The sequence below is a fragment of the Neoarius graeffei genome, chromosome 24 (genome assembly GCF_027579695.1).
Source record: "Neoarius graeffei isolate fNeoGra1 chromosome 24, fNeoGra1.pri, whole genome shotgun sequence".
Lineage (NCBI taxonomy): Eukaryota > Metazoa > Chordata > Actinopteri > Siluriformes > Ariidae > Neoarius > Neoarius graeffei.
Window position 1 is genome coordinate 2,752,895 of NC_083592.1, and position 18,533 is coordinate 2,771,427.

The following is an 18,533-nucleotide window of genomic DNA, read 5'->3' on the forward strand; positions in this document are numbered from 1 at the left end:
CTGAGGGCCTGAAGATCACAGGCATCCAATGTCAGTTTTCAGCCTTGTCTCTTGCAGACAGAGATTTCTACAGATTCTCTGAATCTTTTAATGATATTATGGACCATAGATGATGTGATCCTCATTCTGTGCAGTTTTACATTGAGGAACGTTATTCTTAAATTGTTGCACTGTTTGTCCACACAGTCTTTCACAGAGCGGTGAACCCTGCCCCATCTTTACTTCTGAGAGACTCCGCCTCTCTGGGAGGGTCATTTTATACCCAATCATCTTACTGACCTGTTGACAGTTAACCAAATTAGTTTTTTACTTTTTTAAAAAAAAAATCATTACAAAACTTTTTCAGTCTTTTGCTGCCCCGCCCCAACTTTTCTGAAACGTGTTGCTGACATCAAATTCAAAAGAGTAGAGATTTTTCAAAAACAATTTCTCACTTTCATGTGATATGTTGTCTTTGTACTATTTTCAATTAAATATAGGGTTTCTATGATTTGCAAATCGTCATACTCTGTTTTACTTACATTTTACACAGCATCCCAACTTTTTGGAACTGGGGTTGTAGCTGAAAGAAAATTAATTATAACTTTATGGAAAAATCTCACCAGAGAGCCGGCATTGTTGGTTGAGGCTCTGTTCTGTGTGGCCTGTCTGACTGCAGCTAATGCCATACACACCCGGAAACACGGAGTGCTTTCATCAGATTCCTGTGAAATTAAACACATCTTTAAGTGAAGTGGTTGGTGTCAGCATTACAGCATGATATTTCCTGATATCTATTCGAGCCTCTTGTTGTCACCCTGTGGACAGTCCTCATATTCTGTTCTAGTTATGTTTTTACATTTAACTACGTTTTGAACATTTTAATTGGCACATAATATTCACTAAATGCTTGTGCTTACAGAACTTGAAAGTTATATAACTCTTATTTCCATATTTTTCCATACAAACAATATAAGCGTTACTACTTATAATAATAATAATAATAATAATAAATCCATGTACAGTACCTTTGCAATCTCGTGTGAAGGCTCTTCTAAAGCTTTGAAGGAGTCAGAAGTAATCTTCTTGTAAATTTGTCCATACATGTGGAACTGATCCACTGATGACATGGCCTGCTGAGGTCAAAAACTGTTATACTGAGCAAAATAATTAAAGTTTTCATACATTTTTCCAAAACATAATATAAAATTAAATGGGATTTTTGAAAAAAAAAAAATCACAAAGGTAAGACAAAAATGTATGTTGTGCAAGTTCACATTCAAAGATCATGTTAATTCATTTGTAATTTCATGTTCAACAAGCTTCTGAAGACAAGTATGAAGATTTTTACCTGTTCTTTCAACACCTGACTCGGTATAATCCACTGGAACTTTGTACTCTGTCCAAGCTGATGGATGAGACTGAATCCATGCATCTCACAGATGTTGCGTAGCAGAAATATTTGTATCCACGGATTGTCTGTGTTAGACAAAAGCTCTTGCAAGCTTCGCAGATGTCTGCACTCTTCAGCATCAACCGCAACCTCTAAAGTATAAAATATTACACATACTTTATACTGTTAGAACAATTTCATAGGAATTTTCTCTCCCCCTCAAAAGTTTTAAAATTTAAAACAAGATATGGATATGCCTCATTGAAGCCCATCCATCCATTATCTGTAGCCGCTTATCCTGTACAGGGTTGCAGGCAAGCTGGAGCCTATCCCAGCTGACTATGGGTGAGAAGCAGGGTACACCCTGGACAAGTTGCCAGATCATCACAGGGCTGACACTCACTGAAGCCCCTGTTAATCAAACTACATTATTGATTGATTTATGTTTTTTTCCACGCTGAAGCCCACTTCCCAGAACACACCACAGCCTACAAGCATGGTCCCTATGGTTGTGTTTTGGGTCTGTCTGCTTGGATTTTAATAAAGAACATTAACCTGCACTTTTATCTGTATCAGAACTGTTCCTTAACAGTGTGGTTTACACTGTTAAGCAGTTTAGTGAGGAATTATTTAAACTGTACCTCTCACAGCCTTGCAGGCCAAAAAAAAAGTAAAAGGCAAAAAACAAAAGCAAACAGACAAAAAAGTACTTTGACTTCTATTTCATTGCAGATAGAATGAACCCAACTTTGTTGATAAACTTCATTTCATTTGTTAATATCCATCTATTCCTACAACACATTCCAAAAAAAAGTTGGGATGGGGAAGTTTAGGGTGAGTAATGAGGTGTGATGTGAAACAGGTGATTGTAATCATGATTTGGGACAAAATCATTCTCCAGGAAAGACCAAATATTTGAGGAGTAAAGATGGGCCGAGGAGCTCCAGTCGGTCAACAAATACATGAGAAAATTATTGAAATATTTAAAAACAATGTTCCTCAAAGAAAGATAAGAAGGGATTTGGATATTTCACCTTCCGTAGTGCATATCATCATTAAACCATTCAAGGAATCTGGAGGAATTTCAGTGTGTAAAGGGCTCAAGCCTAATCTGAACCTCCGTGATCTCCAATCCCTCAGACGGCATCAAGAGCGGTCATTCATCGACGGCTGATAAAACCATATGGGCTCGGGATTACTTTGGAAAACTTTTATCAAGCTACAGTACGGAGTTACATCCACAAACACCAGTTAAAACTTTACTGTGCAGAAAGGAAGCCTTATGTTAACTGTGTCCAGAAGTGCCATCAACTTCTCTGGGCTCTGAGGCGTCTGGGATAGACCATCACACAGTGGGAACGGGTATTGCATTAAAACAAATCAGTATTCCAGGTCTTTTTTTGGAAGAAATGGACACTGTGTTCGGAAAAGGACCATCCAGACTGTTACAGGAACAAGTCCAAAAGCCAGGGATTGTCATGGTATGGGGTTAGGTCAGTGCCCTTGGTAAAGGTACATGACTTATGACCACATTCTGCACACATTACAAAGACATGGCTGTGGAAGAAGAGGGCGTGTCCCCTCTGTCCCCAATAGAGAATGTGTGGAGAATTTAGAAATGAAAAATATGACAGTGACGACCCCGAACTGTTACACACCTTAAGTCCTGTTTACAGGAAGAACGGGACAAAAATAACACCTGAAAACACTTCATCACTTGGAGTCTTCAGTCCATAAACATCTTTTAAGTGTTGGGAGAAGGAACAGGAACATTATAAAATGGGAAATGCTTTACCGTCCCAACTTTTTTGAAACGTGTTGCAAGAATCAAAAGTGAAACGTGTTTAAAAAAACACAACAATAAAATTCATGAGGTAAAACATTAAATAATGTGCTGCTGTATTGTTTTGAGTGCAATACAGGTCAAAGATTATTTACAAATCATAGTGTAAATGATAAATGTACAGAGTTTGTATTGTGAAAGTAAAAATTCTAAAGGACCTTCAGACAGTACACTCCTGATGACATCAGAGGCAACCGTGATGGCAAACCGCAGTTTTGCAATGGTGTGTAGAGCCTCAGAGATCATGTTCTGGTCAGACTCGTTGAACACACAGGTTCCAAGACATTTGACTGCCTTGTTGATGAGACAGCCTTGACTGGAAAAGTGGATATGATCCTGCAGGACATTTTATTAAGTACAGTTATACAAAAGCTTTAAAAATCTTTATACTTTCTTACTTAGTGTCATATTCAAAATTGAGTTATGCACACATAGCAAGGAGTTAAATAAACTGTTAAATAACAGGATGTGCTGGATCAAGTGCTATTCTATGTTGGGTGATCTGTGGAATACATAAGCTTCTTGGACACAAACACAATGAGCTGGCTACAATGACTGCATCATATTTTAGATAGGGCTGAGATGCATGTGTGTGTCACACGATAATGCCTGTACAGTTCTGGTGAGGAATCCACACAGAAACAGTGTCACTCAGCATGCATTACCAGTGCCAGTCACTGGGGAGGCCTGCATGGTTTTAGTTGATTTAAACACATTTGTGATACTGAAGGACAAGCTGGAAAATCCGTGGAACACATAACCTATTTAGATACAAGTTATGACCTGATCACTCCTGGCTTATGACTGGACAAGGGTGTGTAATGTTGAAAGACCTAAAACACCCAATAACCTCTGGTTACCTCACAGAGGATGTGCCCAAGTTGCATTATTAGCATTATCACTGTGTGGTTTATGTTACCTCAGATTGTTGTGTTTACATTTCCATTTTATATTGGTTTTAATACAATTTGTATTACTTCCATGTACATTGCTGTTTGTGTGTTTATCTTCGATGTGTTGGTGTCTAAAAAGCCTTTTACACACACTGGGGTCCTGGACTGTTCCTCACACTCTTTAAACGGACTCATATGTATGAAAGCTGCTAGAAGAGTAAAGTTCATTATTAAAATGATTGAAAGTAAAATGAGAAAGACAGTGCTGACAACAGACCTCGATGCTGCGCACCACCATGAAGTAGATTTCATCAGCGTTACTCTGGTTTGATTTCACAGCCTCTTCAATGAACCTTTGAAGCTGAGGTGCTGTTTCCTCCATTCTGCCCAGAAAGCAAATGCCAGTGCTTAATTTGAGAAATGATATGAACTAAATAGTAAAGTCACAGTCCCTCCTGTGCCAGGACCTGGTCTTCCCAGGCAGTCTCCCATCTGATCTTCATTTCTATCACCCTCGGCCTCTCACCTATTACAGAGCTAGGGTTACAGCAGGGGGCGGGTCCTGTGAAAACCATGAGAGCTTGACTCGCCACTCACATCTGTATTGCAGCGCCTCACCAGATGGCAGTAGGTACCATTTTTATGATGGTCTTTGGTATGACCCGACCGCAAGTAGAACTCACGATCTCCTGGTTGAGAGGCGGATATACTAACCACTAGGCCAACTAATGGTATAAATAGCATATAGATTGATGATCTAAATATCAGAGCACTACTAAATTCTGGATTCTGATTGGTCAGAAATGAGAACAGGAACTTGTTTTACTCACGTTCCACAACAATCAATGTAACTTTAAAATGAAAAAAAAGTTATTCTTTAATAAATAAAAATTGTAATTGTCAAATTGCTCCATTTCTCCACCCTGTCACTCAGTTACCTCTCTATAATGGCAAAACAGTGTTTATTAATTATATAGTGTCAATGCTAGCATTATGCTATACCAATATAGATATACACTGCAACAGAACCATTGGTATAGTCCAATTCATTAGAAGTCAGTATTCAGTTATTAAATCCAGTGTGTCACTTTTTAACCGTGCTAGAAATAAAATATTCAGAGATACAAATGAACACAATACCCGCATTTCAGTAGGATCTTGATTATGAGAGACTGGACAGCAGGGTCTGGGTTCATGTACTGCTGTAATGAGGACTCGTCACTTGTAGCTGTGAAAATATGAGTGTGAAATATTCACATCTTTGAAGATGAAACAATTCTATATGCTAAGGATGTTCATTCTTGTTTGCATTTTAATATACTTTACTCTGATGTGAAATATTAATCATTATATATTTTCTTTTTATAGCATAATTCTCTAGAGCAGTTTCACTACTACAGCTTTATGAAAACATCTTAATAATTCAGTCATTTTTTTCTGCAATTATTGTTTGTCTGGTGTGTCTCAGGACTTTATTTAATATAAAATACTGATTAATTCACCCTCCATCTACAACCCACATCTCACACAAAGTTCTTAAATGTTTACCTTCCATAGATGGGCAACATCTTACATAGTCCATGAGTTTGTTCAGTACATTGTCAGTCAGTTGCTCTTTGCTGCTCACAAAGTTCCACATGAACTCCACAAAGAATGAATTGCACTTTCTTCGAAATCTGTTCACTTTGAGAAAGGTTTCTCTGGAAAAAAAATGGAAAGAATGACAAATGAACTCATGTACACTTAAAAGTTTCTAACAGTTTTAATTTCTGAATTTATGGCCACCAAAATAATATGAACTGCAAATTGAGAGATTCCTACCTGGCCACAGCTCCACAAAGTTTGTAATTTTGATTGATCTGTTTTTTGCACTTCCTACACTGTGTGTCACTGTGCTCCTTTAAACAAGATAAGTGAAACATGTGTCCACACTCCAGCTCAGCTGTGTCATCTGCCGTGAAGTCTTTATCGCAGTAGCCACACACGACTCTGATGGCATAAGAAGTTTGAAATAAATTATTTTTTCTTTTGAATATGATTTATTTTTTTTAAATAATCACCTGTGCATTTATAATAAAATAATTATCCACCTCAGACTCTGTGAATATCAGGGAATTATAACCTCGACTTCATCTCAGGTATTATTCACCGATAGTCACCTCATCTTCGGTGAATAACTGTAAATACTGCATAAACATTGACTTGAGCTCAACATATTGAACCCATAAATGACTGAACTTAAAGATTCAGTGAATACATACTCCATAGATTTCCTTAATAGCTTCAAATAATTTAAGATATTTAGCGGCACTTAAATTTTGGATCCAAATTTAACAAATGTATAAGTGTACAATAATGTAAAATGTTTGTGTGTGTGAACACTTTTGTGTTAAAGTGAAACTTCTTTGTTCTCATTCAACAGACTCACTTGAACACATTACAAGCATTCTTGCTGAATTTAGCCAGAGTCTCTATGACATGATCAAGCACAAACTCCATCTGCTTCCCTTCTGCAGAGTTTAGTTTCTGTACAGATAAAACATCAAGTGTTATTTACAGGAAGAAAATGACTTATTGAGCTTAAAAAGAATGAAAAAAAAAAAAACGTGTCATACCTTCCATGCAAAAAATAAATTTCTCACAAGAAAGGTCAGCAATTTTTTTTCCATTTCCTGTTCATTTTGTAGGAGATGATCCATCAGTAGATAGATTATCCAGGTACTTTGCCAGAGAAGACTGAAATATGATAAAGGTTTTGGTGAACTTGTTTTTTGTTGCCATAAACTTCTGTAACTTCAGTATTCTGCAACTTGCTATTTCCAGGTGTTGCTTGAGGTCTTACTTTTTAAAGAAGTTAAATAATTAAATTCAAAGAATTAAACTAAAGATGGTCAAACTTTCCAGTTATCCCACCATGAATTTGTGCCCAAATCCAGAATCCAGGGACAAATGTCCGCCCGGGGGCATTTTGAGTTATTGACAGATTCAGAAAGTACAGTTTCTAAGCTTTCCAATGATGCCTTCCATGTGGAGATCTGACAATATTTGAAGAATGTGTGGCCTTTTGAAAGTGTATACTTCTTAAAACAGAAAAGGGAGAAAATCGCCCTCAAAGTTTTCCATCTCAGCTACTCTGGGTGCAGGGCGGGCACATAATGGTGCTCATTTGCATGACATTAAGGAAAGCTCTACCCCCTACGAGCTAGCACGATACTACTTTCATGTAAACAAAGATCACCACGTCAATTTTCCTGCCATGCAAAGTATGCCCAACACAATTATGAAGTACAAAAATAAGTCCTAAAGTATACTTTAACGTTTTGTGGTTGAAAAATTACTCACACCGTAAGAAAGAAAGCACGATGATGACACAACTACCACAACGCTAGTTTCATGTAAAGCCTCGGTCACAACCGGCTGTACGTGCTCCTACGGCCAGTCTACATGCAAAAAACGCAAGAAACGCACAGAGGGCGCGTGTGAAACGCACGAGAGCACGCGTGTGATGTGCTGATTTTCGAGCCGCAGACCGGCCGCAGAGGTTCTTTGTCATGTCAAACAAAGTCTACGGGCGCTTACGTTTTTTTCAGGTTGCAAGACAAACTTACGGCCAACGCGCGTCTTTCTCCATGAACAAAAAAAAAAAAAACCCGCAGCGATTTGGGAAACGCCAAAAATCATCTCATCTCATTATCTCTAGCCGCTTTATCCTGTTCTACAGGGTTGCAGGCAAGCTGGAGCCTATCCCAGCTGACTACGGGTGAAAGGCGGGGTACACCCTGGACAAGTCGCCAGGTCATCACAGGGCTGACACAGACACAGACAACCATTCACACTCACATTCACACCTACGGTCAATTTAGAGTCACCGGTTAACCTAACCTGCATGTCTTTGGACTGTGGGGGAAACCGGAGCACCCGGAGGAAACCCATGCGGCCACAGGGAGAACATGCAAACTCCACACAGAAAGGCCCTCGCCGGCCACGGGGCTCGAACCCGGACCTTCTTGTTGTGAGGCGACAGCGCTAACCACTACACCACCGTGCCGCCCCGCCAAAAATCACACGGCCAAAAAATCATACGTCCGGTTGTGACCTAGGCTTAACCAAACCACAACACTCTCCGTTACATGCAAAAATAACCACACAGCCTTAGATTAATAAACTTACCCCATCAGAAAGAGAAACGGCGCCTTGCACACACCAATGCCTCCGATGGAATGTAATCCTAGCTTCCTTTTGGTTGGTTTTTTTTTTGCTAGAAATGGTTATCTCCAATGTAAATACCGTGCGTCTGTTTGCTTCGCGGTGTTTCAGCTCCTCTGCGCTCTGTTTAGCTTGCTCATTCCATAGTGAAATTACACGCCTGTCTGCAGCTTAAGTAGCCACGAGCTCAGCTCGTATCATACAGCTGATTCGCGAAAAAAACCCCAAAAGGCTTAAATCATCATGTGAATGGCCCATATGGTAATTTACCCACACCCCCCAGCAGGCTACAGTCCTGACAAAAACAAGACAATTTGCAACAAAAAATGTATGCTTTTCCAACAAAACAATCTATTATCTGAAATACTGATTGCATTCTTCAAGATCTCAACTTGCACATGATGGAAAAAAACAAAAATCACAAATTTTGAAAAAAAAAAAAAAGCTTCTTTTGCGATCATCTCGGATTCGTTTCGGCCGACATGTGTCCCTGGATTCGGTGAGGCGTCACATTTATCACACCATACTATGACTGAACAAGTGTTTCCAGGCAAAACAAACCTCGCCTGGCAGCACTTACTGTATTTTATACCTATATGTTGATAATGGTAATATTTCTCAATCATCATCTGTCAGATTAAAGTCGTATGAAAATCCATGGCCTTGAGTTTGACATTTCAAAAAGTCATTCAAGGTCAAAGGTCATGGCGGCAACTGAAAGCCCATATGGGACTTCTTATATGTTGATAATAGTAAACATCTGGCTATCATGAGCCATTTTAAAGTTATAGCCCTTTGAAAACCCATGACCTTCAGTTTGACCTTTCAAGGTCACTCAAGGTCATGGTACCAAATGAAAGTCCATATGGGAGTTCCTATATGCTCATAACAGTAAACATCTGTGTATCGACAACTGTTTTTGAGTTATAATGGAAAATATGTTATTTTGGCCGAAAGGTTGACCTTTCCGGTGACCTTGACCTGATTTATCGACCATTGCCCACCTACCCTGAAAATTTGAAGTCAATCAGTGCAACTGTCTAGATGCTAGATTGTTAACAGACACACACAAACAAAAAAACTGCACTGATTACAATCCCTCACCCTGCTGACTCCGTTGTGGGCGAGGTAAAGATAATAAAGTCAGAGGCTTAAACCTCTTGTCAGTGTTTATGTGGGAAACGTTGCTTGTATTTAAATTCGAGTTACGCAGCTGCTTAACTTAATTTTCAGGGTTCATCCTTTAGATTATTAAAACTGTTGATAGAATAGAAGAATCTGATAGTGTTTTTTTTTTTCAAAAGCATCCAGACCACAAGCACATTCTTTTAGCAATGAAAAACAAAACAACATATTACTCAGCAATGCATAAAATAGCATGTGATCCAGAACATCAACTACTGAATAAGTCTGTAGTTAGATCTGAGATCTGAAGACTGATGTGTGCAATTTCTCATCTCATTATCTCATTCTCATCATCTCTCTCTCTCTCATCATCTCTAGCCGCTTTATCCTGTTCTACAGGGTCGCAGGCAAGCTGGAGCCTATCCCAGCTGACTACGGGCGAAAGGCGGGGTACACCCTGGACAAGTCGCCAGGTCATCACAGGGCTGACACATAGACACAGACAACCATTCACACTCACATTCACACCTACGCTCAATTTAGAGTCACCAGTTAACCTAACCTGCATGTCTTTGGACTGTGGGGGAAACCGGAGCACCCGGAGGAAACCCACGCGGACACGGGGAGAACATGCAAACTCCACACAGAAAGGCCCTCGCCGGCCACGGGGCTCGAACCCAGAACCTTCTTGCTGTGAGGCGACAGCGCTAACCACTACACCACTGTGCCGCCCTGTGTGCAATTTCTCTATTAAATCCTCACTGCACACACTTCACTTTGAATCTGGCCCAACATGCCAGTTTATCAAAACAAATCTTTCATGTGTTTTGCAATATCATACAGTATAGCTGGTGAAATAAATAAATAAATATGAGAGAGAGAGAGAGAGAGAGAGAGAATCAGTTATCCAGTAAGTAAAACCCTTCAGTGTCTTAATGTGTCTTTTAGTATTAACTGATTTTGTAAAACATACCTGATTTTTGTTTTTAGCATTTCTGCATTTTCAGCATGACGTGTGACCAGAGAGTCCTCTGAAAGGATCAAGTCAGCAGTCACAGACAGGGACTTCACGGTTTTTAGCCACTCCTGGCAGCTGTTAAAGTCTTTCAGCTCACTGTCTTTTGGCTGAAGGCCTTGAAGTACCTGGCTGAGTGCCTTAAAATAATAATAATAATAAAGTCTACATTATGTCAGCTGTATTGGCTGTGATTACCCGTGATTGTGTGCTTTTGATGATGAGTGACTTCTGAATGACAAATGAAAATCCAGTAAAAATAAATCTTACCTCAGTTGCTTCCCCTGCAGTGACCACATCCTTGTTTTGGATAAATAAACTGTAGAAAAGTTGATGGTTGTCATGCATGTATTTATTAACTACATACAGCCAGAGCATAGGGACACAGTCAGGATCATTTCCCGTTAAATTGTGATAGAGACGGGGTGTGAGTCTGATGAGTGTTTCTGAAAAAGCCTGTAAAACAGAACAGTTACACACGAGTCCATAGGTTTAACAAATAAACTTAAAAGGAGAATAAAATATCCATCTGTCCTGACTGCTATGGCTGAAAAAACCAGAGAACTCAAACGAAAAACCTACAGACACTGGGAGAACGTGAGATATTCCAAACAGACAGTAAACTGAGGTCAGGATCAATTCGGAGACCTCCATGAAAACTACCTCAGGAAAGCTCGTCACTTTAAATCCACATACTTATCCATTTTTGTATAAATTATGATTTATAACCATATTACATTAGTGTTTATAATACAGTTCATTAATTTATTTAGGTAATACCACCATGTTACTTTTACTGTACGAGTTGTTACACAGCTATTAACTTTGGTCTAAACAAGCAACTGACTGGCAGAGACCAGCATATATACAGTACGTATCAGCATGTATCATAATTAACAAGTTTATCTTCATATTATATTATATTATCCCTCCATTATCTGTAACCACTTACCGTATCCTGTGCAGGGTTGCGGGCGGGCTGGAGCCTATCCCATCTGACTATGGGTGAGAGGCGGGGCTCACCCCGGACAAGTCACCAGGTCATTGCAGGGTGACACACAGAGACATACAACCATTCACACCTATGGTCAATTTAGAGTCACCAGTTAACCTAACCTGCATGTCTTTGAACTGTGGGGGAAACCGGAGCACCCAGAGGAAACCCACACAGATACGGGTAGAACATGCAAACTCCACACAGAAAGGCCCTCGCCGGCTGCTGGGCTCGAACCCAGAAACTTCTTGTTGTGAGGCGACAGTGCTGACCACTATACCACCGTGCCACCATATTATATTATATTGGATTAGATTAGATTGATTAGAGATACGAGTGTTTTAATGGGAAATATGCCACTTGTATTTTTCATATGAAATACATCCTGGACCTGAGTAACATATTTTCCAATATCTTCACTCGTGAGGAAATCAATTATGTCACTCCCAGTATTTTCCCGCTGATTAGATGCATTGTCAAAATGGTGAATGGGTTCAAAATTAAAATTCTTTTGATTAACTCGTGTACTCGTGGATGTGTCCATATAATATAAAGAACACATGGTGGCATGAAGATATGAATTTTATCTTCTCATCTTGAAAAATATTTTCACTTGTTCACTTCACTCACTCATGATATACACTCCCTAGTCACTTTAATAGGAACTTGTTGATTCTAAGATCCCTGTTCTTGGCGGCAGGAGTGGAATGGGTGTTCCTAATAAAGTGGCCAGTGAGAGTGTATGTTCACCACTCAAAGATAAACTTCATATCTTCACACCACTGTGTAATATCCTCTATATATTATATGACAATATTGTTTGTTTTGAAGAAAATGATAAATATCATAACGGTCATGTCAGTGCCAGAGCTCATTCCGGACTTTGCTTCCCAGAGCACACTACGGCCTATGGACATGGCCACCATGGACTACAACATCCACGCACCACCTTCATTGTCACATTCACAATCACCGGACTTCTGATCCCACACACTTGTTCACAGTCACAGTCAGGGCTGTCGACAGGGGGGGACAACCGGGTATTTTGTCCCGGGCCCAGGCATGAGGGGGGGCCCAGAACTGGTCCCTCATGAAGATGCCATTAATCATTCTGTTTAATTTCAAAATGTGTTGATTTGGGGGAGAAAAATGTGCTATATTTGCATTCAATGAATGATTTCTGGTTCTTTTGCCTTTATTGTCTTCGAAAATAGATTCAAGAACCCACCTACCACCCCAATGCAGAAATGGTTTGGTCTTTGATTAAGGTGCCAAATAACACTGCACTATTCCATCATAATGCTTCGACAATAAGCGTGCGAGCCCGTTTGCCAACATGCACAAGTCAGGAGCAAAGAAAAGAAAAGAGAAAAAGAGATGAAGAAGCCAAGAGCCTCAGGGGCTCACTGCATAGATATTTTAGAGCTGAGCCAGGTAAGACACCGATAACTTTTTTCCAGCCCCGTAATGTAACCCCAGCACGCGCGACACGCCATTCATAATTATAAAGTAGGGGATAGCAGGGTACACTGAGTGAACACTGAAATGCACAAGGCATGGAATTATTTCATAAACATATCGGTTTAATAACACTGTGTTGCATATATCTCAATGAAGCAAAGAATAGCACATTGGCCCGCAATCATATCCAAATGTTTTAGGCACGCTTGCTGAGCTGCGCATTGCAAAAATCACAGCAAAAGTCCGGCGCATTGCATTTCGCACCTGAATAGTTGCAGACTAAGGAAATGTTCAAACTGTAAATATGTTGAAATAAAATGGTTGACTGTTATAATGGGCTTGGAATACCTGTTATTTAAGGGTTGGAGTGAATGGAGACTGTGAAAAGAGGGGTTGGGTGTGGGTGGTTGCTGTGTGGCGATGTGCGTGCGTGCGTATGTGTGTGTGTGTGTGGGGGGGGGGGGGGGGGGGGCACTCAGATTATTTTGTCCCGGGCCCAGCCAAAGCTGTCAACGGCCCTGGTCACAGTCACACACTATTAAGGACTCTCAGTTCATATTCACATTGCGAAGTAAACATTCAGTGTTATGTACCTGACTTTACCAAACCTGTTTACATATTGATATTCTGTGTCAGACTTTATCTGGTTCACATTTTTTGCATATTGCCCTTGCCAAGTTGTCAACTGACCTCCTGCCTGTCTCTGACTTCTTGCCTGTCTCTGACTTCGATCTTGATTTATGTTTTGAATTTGTCTGCCCTCACTGTTTAATAATCATCTTAAACTGCATTTGCATCCACCATCAGACCTTACCTGACAGTAAGAAAAATGATCTTGGGCACACAGAGTGGGCTATAACGAGCGAGTCATACTGAGAAAGGTATGCAGGGAGCATGCCTGTCAACCTATAAAGATTGACCATAAATCTTATAGATTTTAGCTGTTTTGTGAAGCTTACAGGCATATTCTGAAAGGCCTATGGATTTTCCACATATTCTAAAAAGAAAATTTATTTCACCAGTGCCATGACACATTTTGTACAAAAATTCATAACTCGGCTACCGGAGGTCCCAGTGAAGCCAAATTTTACAGGCATCTCCCTCTAACTGTGGTGCTTCGAAGGAGCACTGCCTTGGGACACTAGGACCACGCCTTGGCCCAGTATTTGCACACAAATCCACTGCGAGAGCACTGCTCCATGCCTCCAACTTTCATATGATCCACAGCTGCAGTCCGCATTCAAAAAGTAATCACAGTTATGTTAGACACATTTTGTACAATTGTATATAGTATAGAAAACATGTTTCTCTTTATTACATTGTTCTGTGATAATAACATTGAATTAGAGTCAACTATGAATTTGTCTTGCATTTCTCTTGTTTATAAGGATTTTTGCCATTCTACAAGGATTCTTGTCAGGATTTATAAGGCTGGACTCAGAAAGGGGTTGACGGGTATGAGAGAGGGGGAGGTCTTGGGGACACAGATTTTTCTGGTGACCACAGGAGCAAGTCAACTAATTATTTATCAAGAAGTCTAGCAGGTTTAATTTTCACTTACCTTATTTAGCTCATGTGGATACGATGGCATTGAGATGTTTACAAGATCTTCAGAAAAGATGGCAAACAGCTGGCCTGACTGGCCTTTTGTGATACTTTTAATCCAGGGAAGATTTATCAGCTCTTCAAACTTCTCCAAGTACTCCTTATCAGGCTGAACAGATGGTCCTTGAAGTATACACAATTGAAGTATACACAATTGAGTAAATACATTCTCTCTCTCTCTCTCTCTCTCTCTCACACACACACACACACACACACACAAAAACACACACACACACTTCTCTGAAAGTTTTGGAATGGCAAGGACAATTTTTTTTTTTTTTTTGTAGGATTGTTCCCAACATTAAAAAGCCCACTATGAATACCACAGTACTGGTTTTGCTTCTTTCATTTCTTGAAGGTATTTTTATACATTCAGTTGTCTCTTAGCAAAAACGATACACCTCCAACATCCTGACCTGGCTTCAAAGTGTCACACATCACAGAAACTGCCTTTGTGCCTGCTTGGATCTCAGCATATTTGAAAGACATCTCATCCTGCATCCTAATCAGCTGAAACTAAACCTAGCAAGACAGAGCTGATGTATATATCTGGAGAAGCATCCCTACATCAACACAGTGACAGTGTCCATTGTTAACAGTGCTGTATAAATAATTATGAACTGTATTAATTTTAAGACCTTATGATTGTCCTAAGCAACACTCAGATCACACCATCTGACACAGCTACATTAGTGTAGTTGTGGGCAACCAAATATTCCTCATCAGGTTTTCCCACAACACCCTACTGAAGTGTTTCCAGCAACTGGCTTCCTGTACCTGTCTGCATCAGGTTTAAAACCAGAACAGACCTATCACAATGTACTCATCCTGCTCTGCACCATGCCGCCTCCAAGCCCCTAGCATGGCTGACTGGATCTACCATCTCTCAAGGTAATGAAAAGACATGCATCAAGGCTGTCTGAGTCACTGGCAGTTTTCATACCTACCTTCTACATCAAGCACCTATACTCATGCACCTCAAAAAATTAGAATATCATGAAAAAGTAATTTTTTTCATAATTTAATTAAAAATGTTAAACTTTCATATATTCGGTGTTCATTACATGTAAAGTGAAATACTTCAAGCCTTTTTTTTGTTTTAACTGTGATGATTATGGTTTATAGCTCATGAAAATCAGAAATCCAGTATCTCAGATCATTAGAATATTTCCTAAGATCAATCAGAAAAGGATTTACAATATAGAGACGTCCAACTTCTGAAAAGTATGTTCATTTATACACTCAGTACTTGGTTGGGGCTCCTTTACTGTGAATTATTGCATGAGTGGGGCGTGGCATGGAGGCGATCAGCTTGTGGCACTGATGAGGTGTTAATGAAGCCCAGGTTGCTTTGATCACAACCTTCAGCTCGTCTGTATTTTTGGGTCGGGTGTTTCTCATTTTCCTCTTGATAATAGCCCAGAGATTCTCTCTGGGGTTCAGATCAGGCGAGTTGGCTGGCCAATCAAGTGCAGTAATATCAGGGTTGCCAAAACATTTGGTAGTAGTTTTGGCACTGTGAGCAGGTGCCAAGTCCTGCTGGAAAAGGAAATCAGCATCTCCATAAAGCTTGTCAGCAGATGGAAGCATGAAGTGCTCTAAAATCTCCTGGTAGATGCTGTGTTGACTTTAGACTTGATAAAACACAGAGGACCAACACCAGCAGATGACATGGCACCCCAAATCATCACAGACTGCGGAAACTTCACACTGAGCTTCAAACCCCTTGGATTCTGTGCCTCTCCACTCTTCTTCGACTCTAGGACCTTGATTTTCAAATGAAACGTAAAATTTAGGGCGGCACGGTGGTGTAGTGGTTAGCGCTGTCACCTCACAGCAAGAAGGTCCGGGTTCGAGCCCCGTGGCCGGCAAGGGCCTTTCTGTGCGGAGTTTGCATGTTCTCCATGTGGGTTTCCTCCGGGTGCTCCAGTTTCCCCCACAGTCCAAAGACATGCAGGTTAGGTTAACTGGTGACTCTAAATTGAGCGTAGGTGTGAATGTGAGTGTGAATGGTTGTCTATGTCTATGTGTCAGCCCTGTGATGACCTGGCGACTTGTCCAGGGTGTATCCCGCCTCTCGCCTGTAGTCAGCTGGGATAGACTCCAGCTTGCCTGCGACCCTGTAGAACAGGATAAAGCAGCTAGAGATAATGAGATGAGACATAAAATTTACTTTCATCTTGAACAGAGGAGTTTGGACCATTGAGCAACAGTCCAGGTCTTCTCTCCTTAGCCCAGGTAAGACGCTTCTGACGTTGTCTCTGGTTCAGGAGGGGCTTGATATTAGGAACATGACAGTTGTTGCCCCTTTTCCGAAGACATCTGTGCATGGCGGCTCTTGATGCACTGTCACCAGCCTCAGTCCATTCCTTATGAAGCTCTCCCAAGTTCTTGAATCGACTTTTCTTGACAATCCTCTCCAGGCTTCCCTCATCCCTGCTGCTTCTGCACCTTTTCCAGCCAGCTTTTTCAGCACTGACCTTCTGTGGCTTACCCTCCTTGTGGAGGGAGTCAGTGATCGTCTTCTGGACAACTGTCAAGTCAGCAGTCTTCCCCATGATTGTGGTTGTGTGTACTGAACTAGACCAAGAGATACATGGGATTTATAAGGTTTTACTCAAACTCCAAATTAAAGATTCAAATAATTTGAGATACTGGATTTCTGATTTTCATGGGCTATAAGCCATAATCATCAAAATTAAAACAAAAAAAGGCTTGAAATATTTCACTTTGTGTAATAAACATTAGACAGACAGACAGACAGACAGACAGACCGACTGACCAACTTTGTTGATCCCAAGCTGGGAAATTGTTTTGTTACAACAGCAAATTATCAGACATGCGAAAAGAAAAAAAAGACACACTGTACAATATAAAATACAATTTAAAAAAAAGATCCCAAGAACAAGCCGACTATACAATATACAGATAAAAATGCAATGGTAAAAAATATGCATATCTATATTTTGTACATATGTGTGCTAAATACAATAATTGTAATAAATGAAGATAAAAATTGTGCAAAGGTGGTAGTATTGAATGGAGAATAAATAAATAGACAAATAAATACATTTATAAAAATAAGCTCATGATGCAAAGTGACAAATGACAGTAAACAATTGACAGTAAACAAATAGCTCTGATGGTGCAAAAGTTACAGAAGAACCAGGGTCATAAACAGGACAATACAGCAGGGAGGTCAGAGTACTCTCTGTCGACAGAGGTGAGTTGTTGTACAGTATGATGGCTTGAGGCAGGAAAGATTTCCTGTATCGGTCCCTACAACAGCGAAACTGTAACAGTCCATTGGAGAAGGAGCCCCGCTGTCTGTCCAGTGTGTGGTGGAGAGAGAGGGTGGTCAGGATTATCCATGATAGATAACAGTTTGTTCAGAGTCATCCTCTCCACCACAGCCTCAAAAGTGTCCTGTTTGCAGTTGATTACAGAACCAGCCTTCTTTATCAGTTTATTGAGTCTGTTGGTGGCACTGGCCACCCCCAACAAACCACCGCAAAGAAAAGCACACTGGCCACAACAGACTGATAAAAGATCTCCAACATCTTGCTGCACATGTTGAAGGACCTCAGCTTCCTCAGGAAGTAGTCTGCTCATCCCCTTCTTGTATGCAGCTTCTGTGCTGGATTTCCAGTCCAGTCTGTTGATGGTAACACCCAGGTACTTGTAGTCCTCCACCATCTCCACATGCACAGTGGTTGTGAAGCTGTCCTCTTCTTCCTGAAGTCAATCACCATCTCTCTGGTTTTGTTGACATTCAGCTGCAGGTGATTCCATCCAGCCCACTCCACAAAGTTGTGTACCAGAGCTCTGTACTCCCCTTCCTGTCCCTCACTTATACATCCAACAACAGCTGAAATAATCAGAAAATTTCTGCAGGTGGCATGATCTGGAGTTGTACAGAAAGTCAGTGGTGTATAAAGTGAAAAGGAAAGGAGACAGCACAGTCCCCTGTACCACTCTTGGCCCTAGTACTACTAACCACCACCTCAGACAGAACACTA

The 18,533-nt window shown here is 40.5% G+C and overlaps 1 protein-coding gene across 7 annotated transcripts in view; it reads right to left on the bottom strand.

Annotated features, from left to right (window-relative positions):
• The window catches only part of LOC132872736 (E3 ubiquitin-protein ligase rnf213-alpha-like), a 281,839-nt gene that overhangs the window by 39,054 nt on the left and 224,252 nt on the right, over window positions 1-18,533 (bottom strand). For 6 of the 7 annotated variants that reach the window (XM_060907787.1, XM_060907788.1, XM_060907785.1 and 3 more), the window contains 13 exons: window positions 14,471-14,637; window positions 10,725-10,910; window positions 10,413-10,594; window positions 6,724-6,844; window positions 6,537-6,634; window positions 5,930-6,097; window positions 5,657-5,808; window positions 5,249-5,336; window positions 4,386-4,491; window positions 3,374-3,551; window positions 1,331-1,524; window positions 1,008-1,115; window positions 603-704 (listed from right to left, as the gene is read on the bottom strand). In XM_060907787.1, the coding sequence (XP_060763770.1) occupies window positions 603-704; window positions 1,008-1,115; window positions 1,331-1,524; window positions 3,374-3,551; window positions 4,386-4,491; window positions 5,249-5,336; window positions 5,657-5,808; window positions 5,930-6,097; window positions 6,537-6,634; window positions 6,724-6,844; window positions 10,413-10,594; window positions 10,725-10,910; window positions 14,471-14,637 (1,850 nt within the window). The remainder of the gene's footprint in view (window positions 1-602; window positions 705-1,007; window positions 1,116-1,330; window positions 1,525-3,373; window positions 3,552-4,385; window positions 4,492-5,248; window positions 5,337-5,656; window positions 5,809-5,929; window positions 6,098-6,536; window positions 6,635-6,723; window positions 6,845-10,412; window positions 10,595-10,724; window positions 10,911-14,470; window positions 14,638-18,533) is intronic. The other variant, XM_060907786.1, reaches the window with a different exon arrangement.